The sequence below is a fragment of the Spea bombifrons genome, chromosome 4 (assembly GCF_027358695.1).
Source record: "Spea bombifrons isolate aSpeBom1 chromosome 4, aSpeBom1.2.pri, whole genome shotgun sequence".
NCBI lineage: Eukaryota > Metazoa > Chordata > Amphibia > Anura > Pelobatidae > Spea > Spea bombifrons.
The window spans coordinates 44,967,245-44,985,912 of record NC_071090.1 but is presented as its reverse complement, the minus strand read 5'-3'; the positions used below and the strand labels follow the sequence as shown (position 1 = coordinate 44,985,912).

At 42.9% G+C, this 18,668-nt stretch overlaps 1 protein-coding gene across 2 annotated transcripts in view; it reads left to right on the top strand.

Annotated features, from left to right (window-relative positions):
- Positions 1-2,884: 2,884 nt before the first annotated feature.
- The window catches only part of USP44 (ubiquitin specific peptidase 44), a 33,283-nt gene continuing 17,499 nt past the window's right edge, over positions 2,885-18,668 (top strand). For both annotated transcript variants that reach the window (XM_053462651.1, XM_053462650.1), the window contains exons 1-2: positions 2,885-2,993; positions 6,468-7,959. In XM_053462651.1, coding sequence (XP_053318626.1) covers positions 6,538-7,959 — 1,422 coding nt within the window. In that variant the 5' untranslated portion in view covers positions 2,885-2,993; positions 6,468-6,537. The remainder of the gene's footprint in view (positions 2,994-6,467; positions 7,960-18,668) is intronic.

The following is an 18,668-nucleotide window of genomic DNA, read 5'->3' as shown; positions in this document are numbered from 1 at the left end:
AATAAAATAATGCCTATTATTTTTTTTTAGACAAAATCAAACAGTTCAATCCAGGTAAAAAAAAAGTGGATCTGTCCCAAATCCTAAATTATAAGATGTTTTGATTCTGCCACCAATCTGAGTTTCAGTGACGTAAAATTGGTAATTTTCTCCAAAGCAACCCAGAAGCGGAGGGTGGTTTTTGTTGGTCTGTATTTAAGTAACTAGATTTTGTTACTCTTTAACCTAGCTGGCCATAAATCTCTGAATGTGGGTTTACTGTGCCTTTAATGCTGGTAAGGCGATGAGCCATATGGACCGTCTGAAAGGAGCTTGAAGGAGAATCGTATGCATTATAAAGGGCCAGCTGCAATAAGCTTCTCCTCAAAGAAGAGCTTGGTTAATGCATTGTTACATCACACCACAGCCCATGACTCTCCTGTTAGAGGGGGGCTTATCAGGACTGGGGGTCTGTTTAGGCCCTTAATTGGTTTACTGACTAAGCGGCACCACAATAACGTTATTACCGTCTTGATCTAACTGAACTAGTTGCCAAGAACAATATTATAATTCCAGTTGTAATTTCTGAAATCATATGCTACAGAACTAGTGATTTCTATGCAGGTGATGTTCTGGAACTAGCAAGCTGTAGACAAGGAGATGTTAATATTTAGGTGTACATTGGAGCAGAGCAGGGAATTAAATGTATGTTCCTTAATGCAGAAACACCGGACCTTGACCACCCTTTCTGAAAGCAATCTATTTTATTCTATAGTTGTGGTTTTTCATCGAAAATAGCTTTGTCACCTAATTTTTACTAGGTGGTTACGTTTTTCGGTGATTTGGGGGATCCTGGCCATATGGCAGTTTCTATATGTACCTCTGGCCTGAGCAAGGTTTGGTATATTTAACTTCTGTAGAAATCACAATAAAGACGACAGGGTTTTACCACCAAAATATTGTTTCAATATAAAAAATGATTTATTGAGGCTGATATTTATACTGTATGTCACATGACAATTCTTTTATGCTCTCTGCTTCCCGTGTAATACTTTTGTGTATTTTTAACAGTATTTAAAGCGAGAAATAGCCCCAAGAAGCCACCTTTTAACCTTTATTGGCAGTCTGTGACATCATTTTGGTTTAAGTGTCCATACGGTGTAATCGTGCTAGGCAGCATAATGCAAAGGTGACTTGTGTAACTTTTAAATGTATACAGGATATACCAATTGTGTTTTTATGTCCAGAAAGTTTTAGCAAAACATGGTCTCCATAACTTCATTCCATTGGTGCTCTTACCTCACCCGTATTTATTTATGCCAAATTTTTTTATTGTTTTTGGCATGTTATGTTGAATCTTTCTCAAGATACAACCCTTCCTCCTAACCCAGCCATCTGAAGCACTACAAGCACTACAGATCATCCTGACTCGACCAACTCATCCAGGTCTAGGCAGTCCTCTAATACTGTTTCATCTCCCCTCAACCACCAAATAGATTGTAAGCTCCCAAGAGCAGGGCCCTCTTCTCCTTTTGTAGCACTTTGTTATTGTGTTTCAATGATTTTCTAACAGCGCCATGGTATCTGCTGGCGCTATATAAATAAATGTAATGTAATGATATGTATGGATTGAGGAATGGCAGATTGACTATTAAAAAGCACTCTGGGGATAGCCAGAGATATCTTCCTGCCGCAGCTCCTGTGCCACCGGTCAAAGTGGAAAAACATAGATGTGTCCTAGTTTGGAGGCTGTGAACAGATGGGAAGAAGCTGACGCAAGGTAAACAGGACCTTGCTTGCAATCTTATCATATTAGCACTTACATTTCAGAGCGTGTCATTGACACAAAGTATATATATACGAGCATAATTCAACCGTTTATAATAGCTTGTGGCCCTGAAGTGAATTGTCTTACATTTTTAACAGGAATTTTAATCCCGTACTTGGCATACGAGCATGCGATTTCACGTAGGAAGGCGAAGAAAGGAAGACGAGACCTCCGAGGTCCCAAAAGCCAATGTAACGTTACAGCTTTTCCTACGCCGACCCAATAAAAGGTATCGCCTTTGACAAACGTTAGGAAGCTCTGACATGACGTTATAGCGTGTTAATGAGACAGGTAATTGTTTCCTTAGGATTATTATAGAATATAAGGGGAAACATTTATCAGTCGTGCAGGTGAAATGGATGGCCGCACGTGCCACAGATGCAGCTACAATGTAAAAGGATCCATTGTCACATACAAGTGATGAGATGCCATGCGCCTGCTGAGTGGCACACAGTCCCTGGGGTATATGTGTGTGCAGATCGGGGGAGGCATCCCATTAAAACGGGAAATCTTTGCGCTGTTTGGAATGGAGATTTTCATTTAATTAATTCCATAGCACGTTTTCAGGGTCTGCATTTGTTACTGAATGATATATCGCGTTAGAGCACCAGCTTATGTTTCAGACACAATAAAGGAAAGGGGAAACACCGCTCTTCTCGGGTAATTGCTTAGACCGCAGCGATTTCTTTGAAGTAATCAAATATTCACCCCAATTCCACCACTCGCGGGTTTAGCACTAATAATAACTACACCCGGGCGGGGACACCATGACTGCCTGCACCATGTTCCCGAAATCACAGGCACACTGCCTGCCACTGCAGCCACTCATTTCTTTCTCTTCTCTCTCGCCAGCACCGCGTGGGCTCAGATGCCCCGACCAAAAATGGCGGCCAGCTTCCCGCAAAGCCACACCCACACACCATCATCTCTCCAATCAAACGACTATAGTCTCGTTGCTTACCGTGTAGCCCCACCCGCCCCCGGCATTGAGCCTACTCTGTCTCCCTTCATCGCCCCGCCCCTCTCCTCTCCCCACGGCCGTCCCCAGACGTCATCCTCATCGTCACCGTCGAGAGAGAGAGCGAGAGCTACAGCGGCGGGCTGAGTGAAAATCCCTACTTTGTTGTTCTTGTTTTCCGTGCTCCGCTTCTCCCTCCCCGGGAAGCAGCCACACACATCTTGCGCGGTGAGTGCCTGCTTCTGATATGACCTGTCTTTCGGTGACTCTTAACACTGAAACAGACAATAGAGGGAAATGTCCTCTTCTGTGTGAAGCACCAATGCAGGCAAGGCCGGGCAATGTGCCGCCGGCCGGACCCCATGCACATGTCACTGGACGGCCAAGCGTGAACCCTACCTAAGCCGCTTCTATATTACTCGGTAGGGTTAACCCTTCCACCGCCATACGGGCCGCACAGCGCGTGGCATTGCTCGCCCCTGGCGCCGACGGGGTTAATAAGCGCTGGACAAAGCCCTTGCACCCTTCCACTTGTCCCCTCTCTGTGTGTGTGTATGGAGTGCAGGCTTCCTCACCCCGGGCACCGGCACATGCTCCCACTACAACGGGAATCGCCGAGCCTGTGCTGTTTACTTCACTGTGACCTGATTTTAAGGTGAAGGGCTCCAGCCTGGTGAAATACTTGGAACTTTCCATAGTGATGTGTGGGGTCCGTGATGAGCTCTCTCCTGATACCTGCCCTGAGGTTCGGCTGAGCCTTTGTTAGCTGCTAGTAACCTGGCCCCTCTTTGTGAATACCGGACACACAGGGAGCGGAAAGATCATTTTATCGATTAAAGCCCGTACATGGTGTCCTCGTAACTGGCCTTTAATGACGTGAAAGGTGTCGCTGTGTATGTTGGCGTAACACACCCCGTAAAGTTTTTGTATATTTACATAAATCGGTACACACAATCTCTCCGTATTGCCGGCATATAGTCTTTGAGATTCTCCGTTCCAAGGCACTTAGTATGTGATGTGTTCCCGGAGTCCCTGCTAATCAACACCAGCACGTCAAATCATACTAAAGTTACCGCATCACGCGTGTTCTTTTTTCTTTTCTTCTAGGGCTGTGGCGCAGCTGATCTAGTCTTTAATAATAATATAAGTATTGTTCTTGTGTTAAGTGTCTGTTACGGTATACACTTGTGTAGTCTGGGTTTAATGCACCTTTGTGACCTTGTTTCAGTTCAGACACGTATGTGACATTTCCATTCTCGTCTTGACGAGCTTGATGGGCCTCGGTTGTGAAGATGATTGATGGCTGGATGAGGACATGGTGATGTCCGTCTTATCGTTTTGGCTTTGTACTTTAGATTTCTGTTATGGTGTGTACACGTGGTTGCGGGTTTTTCCATATTTCCGTATACTTTTTTTTTTTTTTTGTATGTGTTGTGAGCTAAAGGTGATATTTAGTGGCGGTCAGAAAAACACATCTCCGTGCCACCTGTCAGTCTACTCCCGTTGGGTGCATTCATACTGTTCATGGCGATAACACCATTGTAAAGTCGTATTTACAGTCCTATTCCATAGATTGTACGGCGGGTACATAAATACGCTGTCAGCGTAAAGTCCACTCCATTTTTTAAACTGGATACTAGCAGCCTTTTACCATTTTCCATGCGATTAGTTTGGTTGTGGACATCAGGAAAAAGACATACCCACTATACACTCTAGCATTTCTCGCAGAAGGAAATGGGAAATAAAAGAACTGATTCATACTTTTTCATCTGCTCACTTTTATCGGGTTAGGCGTTTAAAGGGGAGCAGTGTGGCATTTAGATTGTACCCCCCCCATACACACATGCTTTAATTGTTGATGGCTACCTAGATGAGTAGCAGCACATTGGCCTAGTTGTGTTGGTGGCAACTTTGGTTTTTCATCTGCCAAAGCAGATTATTTTTTTATTTTATTTTTTTATTATTTTGTACCGTGAAGAGTGTCAGCCGTTGGAAAGTTTGTATAATTATCTTCTAGCTTTCACTAGTTTATACCAGAGAAAGGGAATTATAAGATAAGTAAGGTGCTATCCTACTGTGGAGACAAACATGCAACAAAAAGAGTCTCTTTGGACTCTTCCGAACGCCTTTAATGGTGAGTTCAGCTTAAAATGCTTACCGTCGGTGTTCAACCTGTAGTCCGTCATGGTAGATTTTCTGCTTCGAGGACAAATCATGAGCGTGAGGCTACAGGCTAAATCTGGCAACTCAAGAGGCCTTCAAGTGATCCTCGGGTTCTCTGGACTGCTATGTCACTAAATTTGCTCAAGCAGCAAAAAGAGGATTACTTCTGTATCGAATGACACTCGTTCATTGGCTCTTTGTGTATTTTCTATGATTTTCATAGCAATAAATTTTACTTTTCTATTATGGGACTTCTTTCTTTTGTAGTGTGCCATTTTGCCGTTGTACTTGTATGGGCTTAATTGATTTCAATGACTCGCGTGCATTTACCATTATAGATGTTTTCCCCTTTGCTTGCCTTCTCTAAGCTCTGCTTTTGGTAGGAATAGGAGAATCGGTACTTGTACAAGAATTTCGTTCACAATCAAATGGTCTCAAATAGAGTTTTGCGTCATCTGATTATTGATGGCAGTTGCAGTGGCATCTCCAGAAATCGCGGTATGATTGGTGAGATATTGATAAACTTGGGTGTCACAAACCCACCATTTAAATCTATTTGGAGGGCAGAATGAAGCTGCATAGTGCAAATAGTTTTGACATATGCCAATGGGAAATTTGACCTTAGCATGTCGGAATGATCCGACGACAGCATAAACTAGTGAGGTTCTTCCTCGCAACTTCTAACCCTGGCCCTCTCGTAGTCCCCAAACAGACCAGGCTTGCAGTATGGATATGTGTGTCGGGACAGGCAAGTCGGTCGGTCAGTCCGTTTGTGGAGTCTGGGAATTATGAATAATATCCTGGAAGCCCACATGATTTGTGTATTGAGATGTGATAGTAGCACCAAGTTCCTGCTGAAAGAAGCAGATATAAAGTAATACTTGCCCATGGAAGTGTGACCCTCCTGCTGTGGAGGTGCCATTGAAGTCTGGGGGATTAGCCGTGGGAGAGACTTGGAGCTGTTGTAGACCCACAATCTTTGTACTTCTAGGCTGTGCTTCGGAATATTCCTCAAAACTCCTTCTTTGTTTAGTTTAGGTGTTTGGAGTATTTCAGTGTTTGCATGGCACAGATTTACGTTATTTAATGACTGATTCATATGACAGCTGGTACACCTATTTTACAGAAGCCTTTGTTTTATATATTTTTATATCTATCTATCTATATACACTGCATCAGTATTTTTAGCGTTATTGTCAGCCTGCGGTTACCATCATCCTGTTGGAGTCTTTTAATCTTTTAAAATCTGTAGTATGTGCTTAAATTGATTTTAAGGGTAACATATATACTTTTTAGATGCACTTTAGCGTTTTATCTGTTGCATTTGTTCTTCCACCTCTTTGTCTTTAGGCTTTGTTAATAATATCGCCACGGCAAGGATACAGGGAATCTGTTTATTAAAGCAGATTTTACAATATAATAATTCTAGGTATTTCCTTTGGGTATTTGATGCAGAAGGCTAGCACTAATGAGGAAATTCGCATTTCTTTTTGTAATTATCGTTGTTATTTTTGTAATTGTTTGTCTTTTTGTTCACAGGGCAGAATGTATGTAAACGATGCCACAGACCAAACGCAGTACAGCTGACTGCAGAAACTAACCGCTGAAGATGGATAAGTGTAGGCATGTGGGCCGCTTGCGGCTAGCCCAGGACCATTCCATCCTAAATCCTCAAAAGTGGCATTGTGTGGTTTGTAACACTACAGAATCTGTATGGGCTTGCTTGAGCTGTTCGCATGTAGCGTGTGGTCGTTACATTGAAGAGCACGCACTCAGACACTTTCAGGAAAGCAAACATCCCATGGCACTGGAGGTGAATGAACTTTATGTCTTCTGTTACCTCTGTGATGATTATGTTTTAAATGACAATGCCACTGGTGACCTTAAGCTCTTACGCAGTACGCTAAGTGCGATCAAAAGCCAAAACTACGATTGCACAACTCGTAGTGGTAGGACATTGCGGTCTACAGTAGCTGCTGACGACTCGTACCTTTCTCATGAAGGGGCTCAAGCTCTTCTTCAAAATGAAGACCGGGCTTTCACTGCTCTTTGGCACCGGAGACATGCATTAATGGGGAAGGTCTTTCGATCTTGGTTTGCTTTAACCCCCAAAGGCAAACAAAGGTTAGAAGAGGAGCGCCTAAGGGAGGAGGCTGAGCAGAAGAGGGAGGAAGCAAGAAAAAGGAGACAGCTGATGAAACGCAAGCTAAAGGAAGAGATGGAAAGTACCCCCCCTAGAAAGAGTTCTCGATTGCAACAGCAGACACAAACACCTCCCACGACAGTATTGGCAGATGTTCAAAAAAAGAACCAAAAAGCAGCTTCCACCACAAAACAAAAACTGCCAACACCTACCTCGGATGAAGCGCATGGCGATTCTCCAATAAAAAGGAAGCCTACTGTGACCCCTGGGGTAACGGGGCTGAGAAACCTGGGGAACACTTGCTACATGAACTCCATCCTTCAGATCTTGAGTCATTTGCATGCTTTCCGGGAATGTTTTTTACAGCTCGATCTAAATCAAACTCAGGAGATATTGGCAGCTGCGGCCAATGGTAAAACAAGGTCATCTAACAAATACATACCTTCTGCAGACTTTACTAACCTAACGAAAAAGCACACTAAAGTGGAAAGGTCTGTGGCAAGGCGTCAAAGTTTCTCATCCGGCCTTAGTGGTGGGGCATCAAAGAGTCGAAACATGGAACTCATTCAGCCTAAGGAGCCTAGTTCAAAGCACATTTCCCTATGCCACGAGTTGCATACTCTCTTTCAGATCATGTGGTCTGGCAAGTGGGCGCTGGTATCTCCCTTTGCCATGCTCCACTCTGTGTGGAGACTGATCCCAGCCTTCCGTGGGTACGCGCAGCAGGATGCTCAGGAATTCCTCTGTGAACTTTTAGATAAAGTCCAACAGGAACTGGAGACAACGGGGACCAGGTACCAAGCCCTGATTCCGAGTTCACAAAGGAAACTCATCAAACAAGTCCTGAATGTGGTCAACAACATCTTTCATGGACAACTTCTCAGTCAGGTACGTGTCGATGATGAGCAGGTTCTGCTAATGATTGTTTAATTATGAGGAGATCAAGTTTGAGTGTTTGGCAGGGGTGGTTTTTCAATGAATCTCCACTAAAACAGTGTCTAGAAGTAAAACCTTTTATTATTGTGTTCTCGTTACGGTTAATTTTATTCAGGTTATATTTTTCAGATTTGACATCACATCTATGTCCACCAAAGGCATTGCAAAGCAGCTTCATGCTAATTTTTACCTCCTTTTCACATGTATTTCCCATCAGCCCAAAATAAAGTTGTAACATACCTCATGTCCTCTGCCTGTATCTGCTTGAGCAGGATGTGCATGGTCCTCTGGTGCCACAGATTGTTCACAACCATGCGGTTTTTCTGTAAAAGCTATTATCGCATTCGGCTCTAAAGCGTGTGCCACAAGATGGCAGCTCGCTCAATACGGCGGCTACAATTTGAATTGCACATCACAGTGAAATACGTTTTATATGTAGGTAGAATTTGCTTTAGGGATGATATATAGTGTCACAAGCATCTGTATATGTACCTCCAGAATTATATTGTGAGATTTGCTACCTTTCTTACAAAGGAACCTCATGGATGTAAACAGTCCAAGAGGCTCTCGAGCAGTCTGCTAAGGGGGTACAGGAACAGTCCAGGAAGGGTTCAGTCCTCCATGATGAATCATGAGAAATATAGGTATTGTCGTTGGTGATGAGGGAAGCTTCTTGTGAGCACATGTGTGTGAAGTCAATCAACCCTGCCATAAGATGAGTGTTAGCTTTTGTGCTTTTAACTTAATAAAGAGTGTGTCTGAGGCAAAATGGGCAGCTGTCACAGCAATCAGTGGCATGTTCCCCTAGACTTCAGTAGGAAAGAGAATGTGGTTTGAGGAAGTTGCTTGGTATACGGGTTTACACTCGGAATTACTCTATTACTAGGAGGGCTGTAACGGTTTTAAATTAACAAGTTCCTTGTGCACGGGCTGAACTGCGAGATCCCTTAAGAGCTGCGTCTGAGAATGGCATGTGAAGAGCGATGACCGAGGATTTCTAAGAGGCAGGGACTCTAATTGTTTAACCTGTTCCTTGAGAGATGGCTGGGCAAAGCCTTATGCTTGGGAGGAGGTAGACACTCGGAGGAAGGTTATTCTCATGCACTGAAGCATGGCAAGCGAATCCCACCAAAGAGCTAGTAGCCTGCTGTTCAGAACAGTAGCTCCGAGTCTACGAATCAATGCCCTAAGCTTTTGGTCATCTTTTCTTGTTGGATTTTGTGGAATGTCCATGGGAAGAAGAAGAAAACAAAATACTACTCTAACATTGTCTATTATTAACCCCCTATTGTTATGATCCCTTCTTATTTTTTTTTAGTATAACTGGGTTGCAATTCTTCTTTCTGAGCCAAGCCTCTGTAGTTAAATAAAAGTAGAGAAACACAGCCTGCTGTTTTGGTGCGTCTTTTGAACAATCAATATTTTTCAGCGTCTTTCAGTGAGTGGAGTTACCTAAAAATACACAATTCAAGCAGGTCTCGTGTGCTTCTGTTACACCCATTGAGTCTTGTGATAATCCTGTGGTATGAGTTGTTTAGTAGCGTTTAATGTCCTTTTAACTTCTGTAATTGTTGCAGTACGATGTGGATTCTGATGTTTACATGTGTTCCTAAGTAAGAAGGTGATCAGTTCTGTACTGTAAAAATCTCAAAGAAAGAAGAAAAACTGTAAAAGTGGTCCTACATATACAGAAAGGGTGGTTGATATGTGGAATGACCTTCCAGCAGAAGTGGTCGAGGCTAACAGTTTTTATTTTCTCTAAATCCGGCTTTTAGTTGTAAGCATTTGCTGACTTTTGCTACGTCAAATAATCCTTATGACTGCTCAGAGCCTAGCCGTGTAACCTCCCTTTCCAAACGAGGAGCTGCAATAGACTTACGAGCTGAGGATACTGTGTTCTGTTAGTGTGTGTGGGTGATACGTATATGTGAAACCATTTTCAAACCGCACGCGTTTCTTAGAATTCACCTCCGTGAGAAGTAGCATTGGAACAATGGCCGACAAGGCCCTAAAGGGGATTTTTGGTTGTCTTAATACAATATTGAAATTGACAAGTTGCTCCATTGGTATCTATGGATCATTCGCTTATGTTTTATTGTTTCTCTTCCGGCTTAATCTACTTCAGGACCAGTGTGAATTCAGAGGAGATTTTCTTTTACCTCTTGAGATCACCACTTGCATAGAGGAGCCTCTTATGTCACACGTGCCGTGTCACTGTGCCACTTCCTGGGAACTTCCCACCTCGTTGCACACTATCCAGAGTACAGGGCTGCTGGCTTTAGCCATTTGACTTGATGTTTGTGTGGCAGCGTCTCATAGCGACGTTGTAATTAGTCTAGTCTTTTGACCAGTGTCAGGAATATCCTTTATTACCTAGCAGGATTGTAATCTCCGCAGCCTTTATAAATGAACTTTGCTTCTTCAAGGAAGCATTCCAACAATGTACGTGACATCCATACGGTAACATCCAACACAAGTCATTCATAGTAAATTATAGCGATCGATGCCGTGTGAGTGTACATCCAAGACCATTATATGATTGTGGTTTTTCAAGGACAGATAGATGAAAATCTTGGGGGTTTTTTTCATTGATAGTGGTCCCCAAACCAGTTCAGTTGACTGGTTTTTTGGAGCATGGGCATGCCCAGACTTGAAATTCCAAAAAAAAAATTGGTGATGTCCGTGTCTCCAAAAAGGATATCGTTTTGTAGAGAAGACTGCCCAGGGTATTTGACTCGGAGCATTTATTATTATTATTAATATTATTATTATTATTATTATCTTTTATATAGCGCCAACAATTTACGCAGCGCTTAATTGAACAGTTATCATGCAACCAGCTGGTTACCAATCCCTGGCGAGTAGAGTCGTGACGTTAATTATTGTCACTTTTGTCACCCAACTTTCCGTGTATTTTTTGGACTGTTTGCACTGACATTTAACTGCAGAAAACCAAAAAACTATGCGTGCAGGATATATCTTTTTGAAATCTACAGGGAACATGACGCAACGCTCTCATTTCAGAAAATATAGAAAACAGAGGGGTGAATGGTAATACAAAGAGTTTTAAATTAAGAAAAAAAAAAAAAGTACCTTTCCACAAGTATGCCAGCCTTTTGCTTTTCTCGTGCACCTATTCTGGGCCACAACTCCCATCACCCTCATCAGCTTGGGCGAGGGTGATAGGAAATGTAATCTTCGGAGCTTCATCAGCCCATTTCTAAAAACAATAATGTGCGTGCAGGGTATTTTTTTTCTTAAAATGTGTTTTATTTGTGATTTATCTTATAGATTTTGGCTGTGCCATAATGTCTGATGCCATTGTGCCAGCCAGCTGAATTAACCATAGCTTAGCTGGCAACCTGTTGGCGCACGTTTCTTTTTTAAACTTTTATTTTTAAATAAAGATTTGCATTTGCAAAGGTAAGCCTCGCGAGATCAGGTGCCTGGGGAGGATGAATGCTGGTTTCTAAGGACTGCCTCGGGTGTGAGGGAGACCCCTGCGCCAGGTGCGCACACCACTACTGTCTTCATGACGGCATTAAGGGGTTAAAGCTATACATTAGAATGATTGTAGCCCTGCAGGCCACGTGTGAGCCTGCCAATGAAATGTAGATCCGCTCTGTTACATTTCCAGTTGCTGTGAAGAGCTTGCGTTCCTGTGTATACCAGTATACTTTATTTATCTTACTCCTACTTTCACAGACAACTAAGAGTTAAAGTTAGAAAGATCTCTTAATGATTTCTATTTAATGGGTGAATCTTTCCGGTCGGCTAAAAAAAAAAAAAAATACCTAGTTGGCTTTTCGATTTGTCTTTCTGGCCTTTATGCAGATTTTTTTTAGCTCTGGTGTAATGTTTTGTACCCCCGTGGCTTGGATTGTGTTAATGTTGTTGTCAATTATTGATCTCCGCTCTCCCCTTTTGTAGTTGTATAAATATTGTGGGGTTTCTGTAAGTACGTGTGTCCTGACCTGGAGGTTATTATCTACGCTGGGCACTGCGCTTCCCCCACTACCAGATTCCCCATCCTGGCCAATGTAAGTAGGATGACGCGACCACCAGCTTGACATTTAATGACGTTTCCCCCAGAACCGGATCTGTTGTGTGTTCCTCAGAGAAACCCCCTTTGGAAAGGTGCCCAGTTCTCAACATTTCCAGAACTCATTAATGAATGAAAACAAAAGGAAGGAAGGCGGTCAGCCCCAATTCATCCTGTTTGCGGGAGCCGGCGTTAAGATGGCAATGTGTCGGTGTGCGGCTCGCTTTAATCTGCTGCGGATGTGAGCTGCGCAATCAGGGCTTTTATTGTATACCTGGGGATGATTAGACTTCCGGCATCTCCTTCGATCGAGAAGCCTTGTTCAAATAAACCATTTCTTTTTAACAGTAACGGGTGAAAGGTACGGATTTCGCTGTGGGTTCTTCATTCTTACTAGATTAGATAAGCGCGCGCCGTTACATGATCGCTTAATCAAAGTAATACGTTTTTTATGTGGGTGGCAGGATTAGTTTAGCCATCTTTTGGCCCAATAAGCTGTGTGAGGTCTGTCCAGTATTATATTCCTTTGTTTTGTTAGTTAGGAACCGTTGCTATAGGAAATAAGGCAAGACAGCTGTCTCCCAGCCGAGGTGGTAGAATAACACAGGACAATTCACGGTCGTGGTTCTTTTCAAAGTATTACGGGCTGACGGTTCATGTGGATGTATAACTGGCAACAAATATACCCATCCGTATTGAGAACAGGAATAAAAGTGTAAGCTCACTGGACGAGTTTTATTAAGGTCATAAACAGATGCTTAAAGGCTTTCAGTGAATGGGCTGATTATGGAGTTTTGTGGGGGGTTTTTTCTCTTTTTTTTTTCTCCGAGAATCATATTTTTAACTTGGGATTACCAGGTTGCATTTACACGGATAACCACTAATACTCTAACATGTAATATAACCAGATCTGTCAGGGGAGGGAATATAGTTTAAATGATTGTAGCAGGGGAGGTTTTCTGTAAGGAACCCACTGAAAACGCTTGTAATCCACTAAGCCTTTGCAGAGCATTGTGTTGTGCTTTTAGCATGTAAACCGTGCCGTTGTTACACTGATTTTTGTTTTGTGTCTCGTAGTGCGTATGTTTTATGGGATTGGGTTTGCGCTGCTATTGTCCGCTACATGAGCCTAGATGAAAACGCTAAGTGTTTGGTTTATTGTGCAGGAACCAAGAGTCTTCCACAAAGTCCCCGTTATTTTTCTGCACTAAGAGGAATGGGAGAAGTCATTCATATGGCAGATCTGCTTCTTTCCCGCCTAGTAAAATGCCGCTGTAATGTCACCAACGTTAATATCACAGACTGGCTTGAATGGCAAGACTTTTGTCTTCTTTTAGTATGACTTTGCTGTGTATTTCACAAACGGTGGCTTTTCCTTTTGATGTCGGCGATAATGAAATATTTGGTTATGGAATGTATGCAGCCGGAAACGGAGCCACACCAACGCAGCGTGTTCAACCCCTGTTTACCTTTGCAGCAATCATCGGGATTATTTAAAGGGAATTTCTCACCAATGTATTATATTCATTACATCTCTTATCATAGTGTTTATTTTCTCTAGTTTGCTAGTTTTGCACATGGGTCAGGCGGTGTTAAGCGATGGGCAAGCGCTGTTTGGAAGGGACCGGGTGACATGGACAGGTTTGTGCAGGTTGCCCCCCAGGAGCCTGAAACAACTTGGGGTGGGAATACTGGAGCAACTTGGCCTGGTGGAAATGGGCACTGGGGGGATAATAATAATCTCCCTAGTGTCTGATTGAGTGATTAAGACTGGGCCATTCTATAATTAGAATAAAATAGAGAGAGGCTAATACGCAATTGCCTGGAGACATTATGCAAAAACTAGAACTGTATAGTATAACATTATTTTTAATCCGATACTAGTAATAAAATAAAAAATAAATGAGGGTTCCCGTTTTACAAGGAGAAGTGTTTTCCTGGGTCGCTCGTAAAAGGGATAGAATTTCCTAAAGCAATCCTGCATAGCCCTTAGAAGAGAGCGCACGTTACTGCTGCCCGCGCAAGCATTCATTTCTCTCTTTATCGTACGCCTCTCCGTGTTCAAGGTGATATTTTAAGAGCTCGAATGTGAGCTGCCATAATCCTTTCAACGTCCTAATTACCCGACAGCAGCCTGATTAGTTGCTCAGGAATAAAGGTTGCCGTTCAAACAGTTTTACAAACAATACCAGAAAACATTGCGTTATTGTACAGCAAACAAGGATAGCTTCCCCTACATAACAATAAATAGCGAAAGCTGCAGCCAGAGGACCTTTTTCTTTGTAGGGTCGGGTGAAATAATTGTGTGTGTGTGTGTGTGTGTATGTATATATGTGTATATATGTATATGTGTATATATATATATATATATATATATATATTTATTTATTTTTTTCTTTACTATGGCTGTGGTAGCCAATATTTAAAAAGGCAGCCTCTAACCTTTTTGGGGATATTAAGTAGATCACCGGCTTGGATGTCTGTCTATTGTGTATATGGGAAGCTTCCCTTGTTAACACCAGGGCACTACTTTCTGGGAACTATTCACTAAATTGGGAGATTGCAGGAGAGCTGCGGTTTCAACTTCCTGAGTTCGCTATGCATTATAATGGGCCATCCCTGGCAAATGAATCTTCAGGCTGAGCGGGCCCTTCATATTGCATAGTGTAGTCGGTGGGAATTTGTTTCAAGAAGTCTCTCTTAATTGTGTGTTATACAGTGCTATGGTTTGGCCAGTGAGATAAAACTGAAAGCTCTCCTGCCAAATCCATTGGGACCCAGTTAGTGCCATCTGTGCGGACTTCTTTTAGGCAAGTTTGATGTCCACAAATAAGGGGGGATGGGCACACGGCATGGTGTGTGTGATAAAAATAACATCCTCGCTAAAGGGATTCCCGGGACATGCAGAATACACATAGCTGCTCCTCTTTAATACGAGGTTTATTCGTTGTGGGGCTCTACTTGTCTCATAATATATATATAACAATCAATGCTAAGCCGAGACAATCCATTCCTGTATTAACTTGATTTCTATGCACTGCCAAATCTGTCTGCTTTGGCCCTTTATTTCACTAGATCTGTAACACTATGCATTAAAACTCCTAAGACGATATATACCAAAAAAGATCAAAATTCTCCGTTACTATTATGAATTAAAAACTCCACCACCATTGGATCATGTTTATTTTTTTGGATCATGTTTATTTTTTTGCGTTCCCTTCTATCAGCTGTATTTTAGGGTTCTGGAAAGTCATATCTGATCTGATGTATAATGTGTGTGTGTGTGTGGGGGGGGTTATTTTGAACATGTATGGGGTAGAAGCAAAGCTATCCTGAATCTAAGATAAGATAAAGGCTTAAGCTGTTAAATCATGAACAATGGGTACACTAGATGGGCCAAATGGTTCTTATCCGCTGTCAAATTCTTTGTTTCTACGTTCAAGGAACCTTTTCTTCAAATGAACGACTGAGGTTACTTAAATATATAATTGTATAATTTTATATATATATATATATATATATATTATTATAAATATGTTTTTCTGTGCTTTGATTGTGAGCTGATCGCATGTATTGAAGGATGTGTCGCGTCATACAGCTGTCTCCAGAGGACATGGCAATGAGTTGTTTGTGGAGCTTTAGAGCAGTGATGTTTAGAACGTTTGATGTGAAATGATTGCGGTAATCAAAGAACCGCAGGTTGCGCGTCTTTGATTAGTTGCCAATAGGGCTGCAACTAACGATTATTTTAATAATCGATTAGTTGACCGATTATTTTTTCGATTAATCGATTAATCGGATAAAAAAAAATGAATGTAAATTTTTCATTTATTTAGTATAATTTACTAAACAAATGATGTTAAATACAAACAGCAGAATAAAAAAACTTTGATAATACATTTCTTGTCTTTATTTCCCAACCAGCCCCCCAATATATGCACATTTGAGCCCAGGCTTGCTACGCTGCCTCCCAGACATGCCATGCTGCCCCCCCACATATGCCACGCTGCCTACCACAGCACTCCACGCTGCCTCCCGCATATACCACGCCACGCTGCCTCCCGCATATACCACTCCACGCTGCCTCCCGCATATACCACTCCACGCTGCCTCCCACATATACCACTCCACGCTGCCTCCCACATATGCCACTCCACGCTGCCTCCCACATATACCACTCCACGCTGCCTCCCACATATGCCACTCCACGCTGCCTCCCACATATACCACTCCACGCTGCCTCCCACATATGCCACTCCACGCTGCCTCCCACATATACCACTCCACGCTGCCTCCCACATATACCACTCCACGCTGCCTCCCACATATACCACTCCACGCTGCCTACCACAGCACTCCACGCTTCCTCCCACGTATACCACTCCACGCTGCCTCCCACATCTGCCACTCCACGCTGCCTCCCACATCTGCCACTCCACGCTGCCTCCCACATCTGCCACGCCATGCTGCCTCCCACATCTGCCACTCCACGCTGCCTCCCACATATGCCACTCCACGCTGCCTCCCACATCTGCCACTCCACTCTACCCCCCACATGCCACTGTGCCTGATACGCCTTATACCCCCTGAAACACCACTCCATCCTCCCCAGACATGCCACCCTGCCCTCCCCACATATGCCATGCCATGCTGCCTCCCACATCTGCCACTCCACAATGCCTCCCACATATGCCACGCTGCCTCCCACATCTGCCACTCCACGCTGCCTCCCACATCTGCCACTCCACGCTGCCTCCCACATCTGCCACTGTGCCTGATACGCCTTATATCCCCTGATACCCCACTCCATCCTCCTCAGACATGCCACCCTGCCTCCCAGACATGCCACTTCTCTACCCCCAGATATGCCTTATACACCCTGATACACCACTCCGTCCTCCCCAGACATGCCACACTGCCCTCCCCACATATGCCTTATATACTGTATATGCCTTATACCCCCAGATATGTCACTTCACTGCCCCCAGGATTTAGATTCCCCTAAATTAACCCTAAACTCCCCATTAACCATAACTGCCCCTAAATTAACCCTTAACACCCCCTTAACCACAGCATCCCCTAAATTATTCCTAAAGACCCCATCAACCACAGCATCCCCTAAATTAACCCTAAACACACCATTAACCACAACTGCCTCAAATTAACCCCAAACACCCCATTAACCACAGCTGCTCCTAAATTAACCCTAAACACCCTATTAACATAACTGCCCCTAAATTAACCCTAAACACCCAATTAACCATAACTGCCCCTAAATTAACCCTAAACACCCCACTAACCATAACTGCCCCTAAATTAACCCCCACCTCCCCTAACTTTCAGTAGCCCAAATATATATATATATATATATATATATATATATATATATATATATATATACATACACACACACATTATATATATATATATATACATATACATATACTTACAGTTAGATGAGTGTCACAGCCATGTGGTTCTGGCCTGGAGAAGGAAGGGGCGGGGCCAGTTGTCACAGTGATTACAGGGAGGGGGAGTAAGTAGGAGCTGCTGCTGTGAGACGGTGAGTCAGACTAAACGGATTATATAATGAGGGGGATTTTTCAGAGCGTTTGCTGAAAAAAAACCCTCATTTTATAATCGATAATAATCGATTCAACTAATCGATAATGAAATTCGTTGCTAACGAATTTCATTATCGATTATTATCGATTTTATCGATTAGTTGTTGCAGCCCTAGTTGCCAAGTCTGTGCACGAGCCGGGCTTTGCGCGGTTTCCGTTTTCTTCCTGGAAATAGGTTTTTTTTGGCAGGTTAGTTTTCAAGCGATCCTCCCCCGTAGAAAATACATGGTTGCCTGGGTCAGGATAGAAAAGCACGAGGTCAGCTTTGTTCTGCAGGTCTTTGGGCAAATTAAGCATGTGTTAAAAACCATATTTCATCCTAAAAACGGTCTCCCACAGATCATATTTTTGTCGCTTTAAAACAGCTTTATGCCTTTTCTGATTATATCAATTCCCAGTGCAACATCCAGTTTTAATTTCTTCTTTGGTACGGCCTGTTTTATATTGAGCCGGTCGGCACTTTCTAAGGGTGATGCTTTACTACAAACGTAGAACGTTTTGTTCTTTTTGGGGAGTGGAAATCATTTTCATTGTCCTTGGAGCCTATTCAGACACCATAGAGCAGACTTCGCAGAGTATTGCAGGAATGGTTCATTTCGAGCTGGAAGATTGCGTTTTGCCTATTCCTGACTTCAAGTAAAACTTAAAGATCTGTAGGAACAAGGTGTGGACCAGGAGAACAGCCAAAGGGACAGGGTCAATATTTGTTCATAAAATTGTTTTGATTAGTTTGACTACTGGTAGCACTTGCCTCGTCTTACTACCAAATTAGTGACACCTATTTACCTGTTCTTCATTGCACTTCTACTTCCGCAGCAGCCCACAAATATTTCCATACCTCTTTTCAGTTTGAAAGGGCGCTTTATGTTCATGCTTGCTTGAAGTGGATTAATCAGAAAAACATACATTAATCCATAGAGCGTGCCAAGAGTTTCTTTGAGGTAACATTGCCAAAGGGGTGTCGGCAGAAGTTTGGCAAGAGGTTTGATGATTTG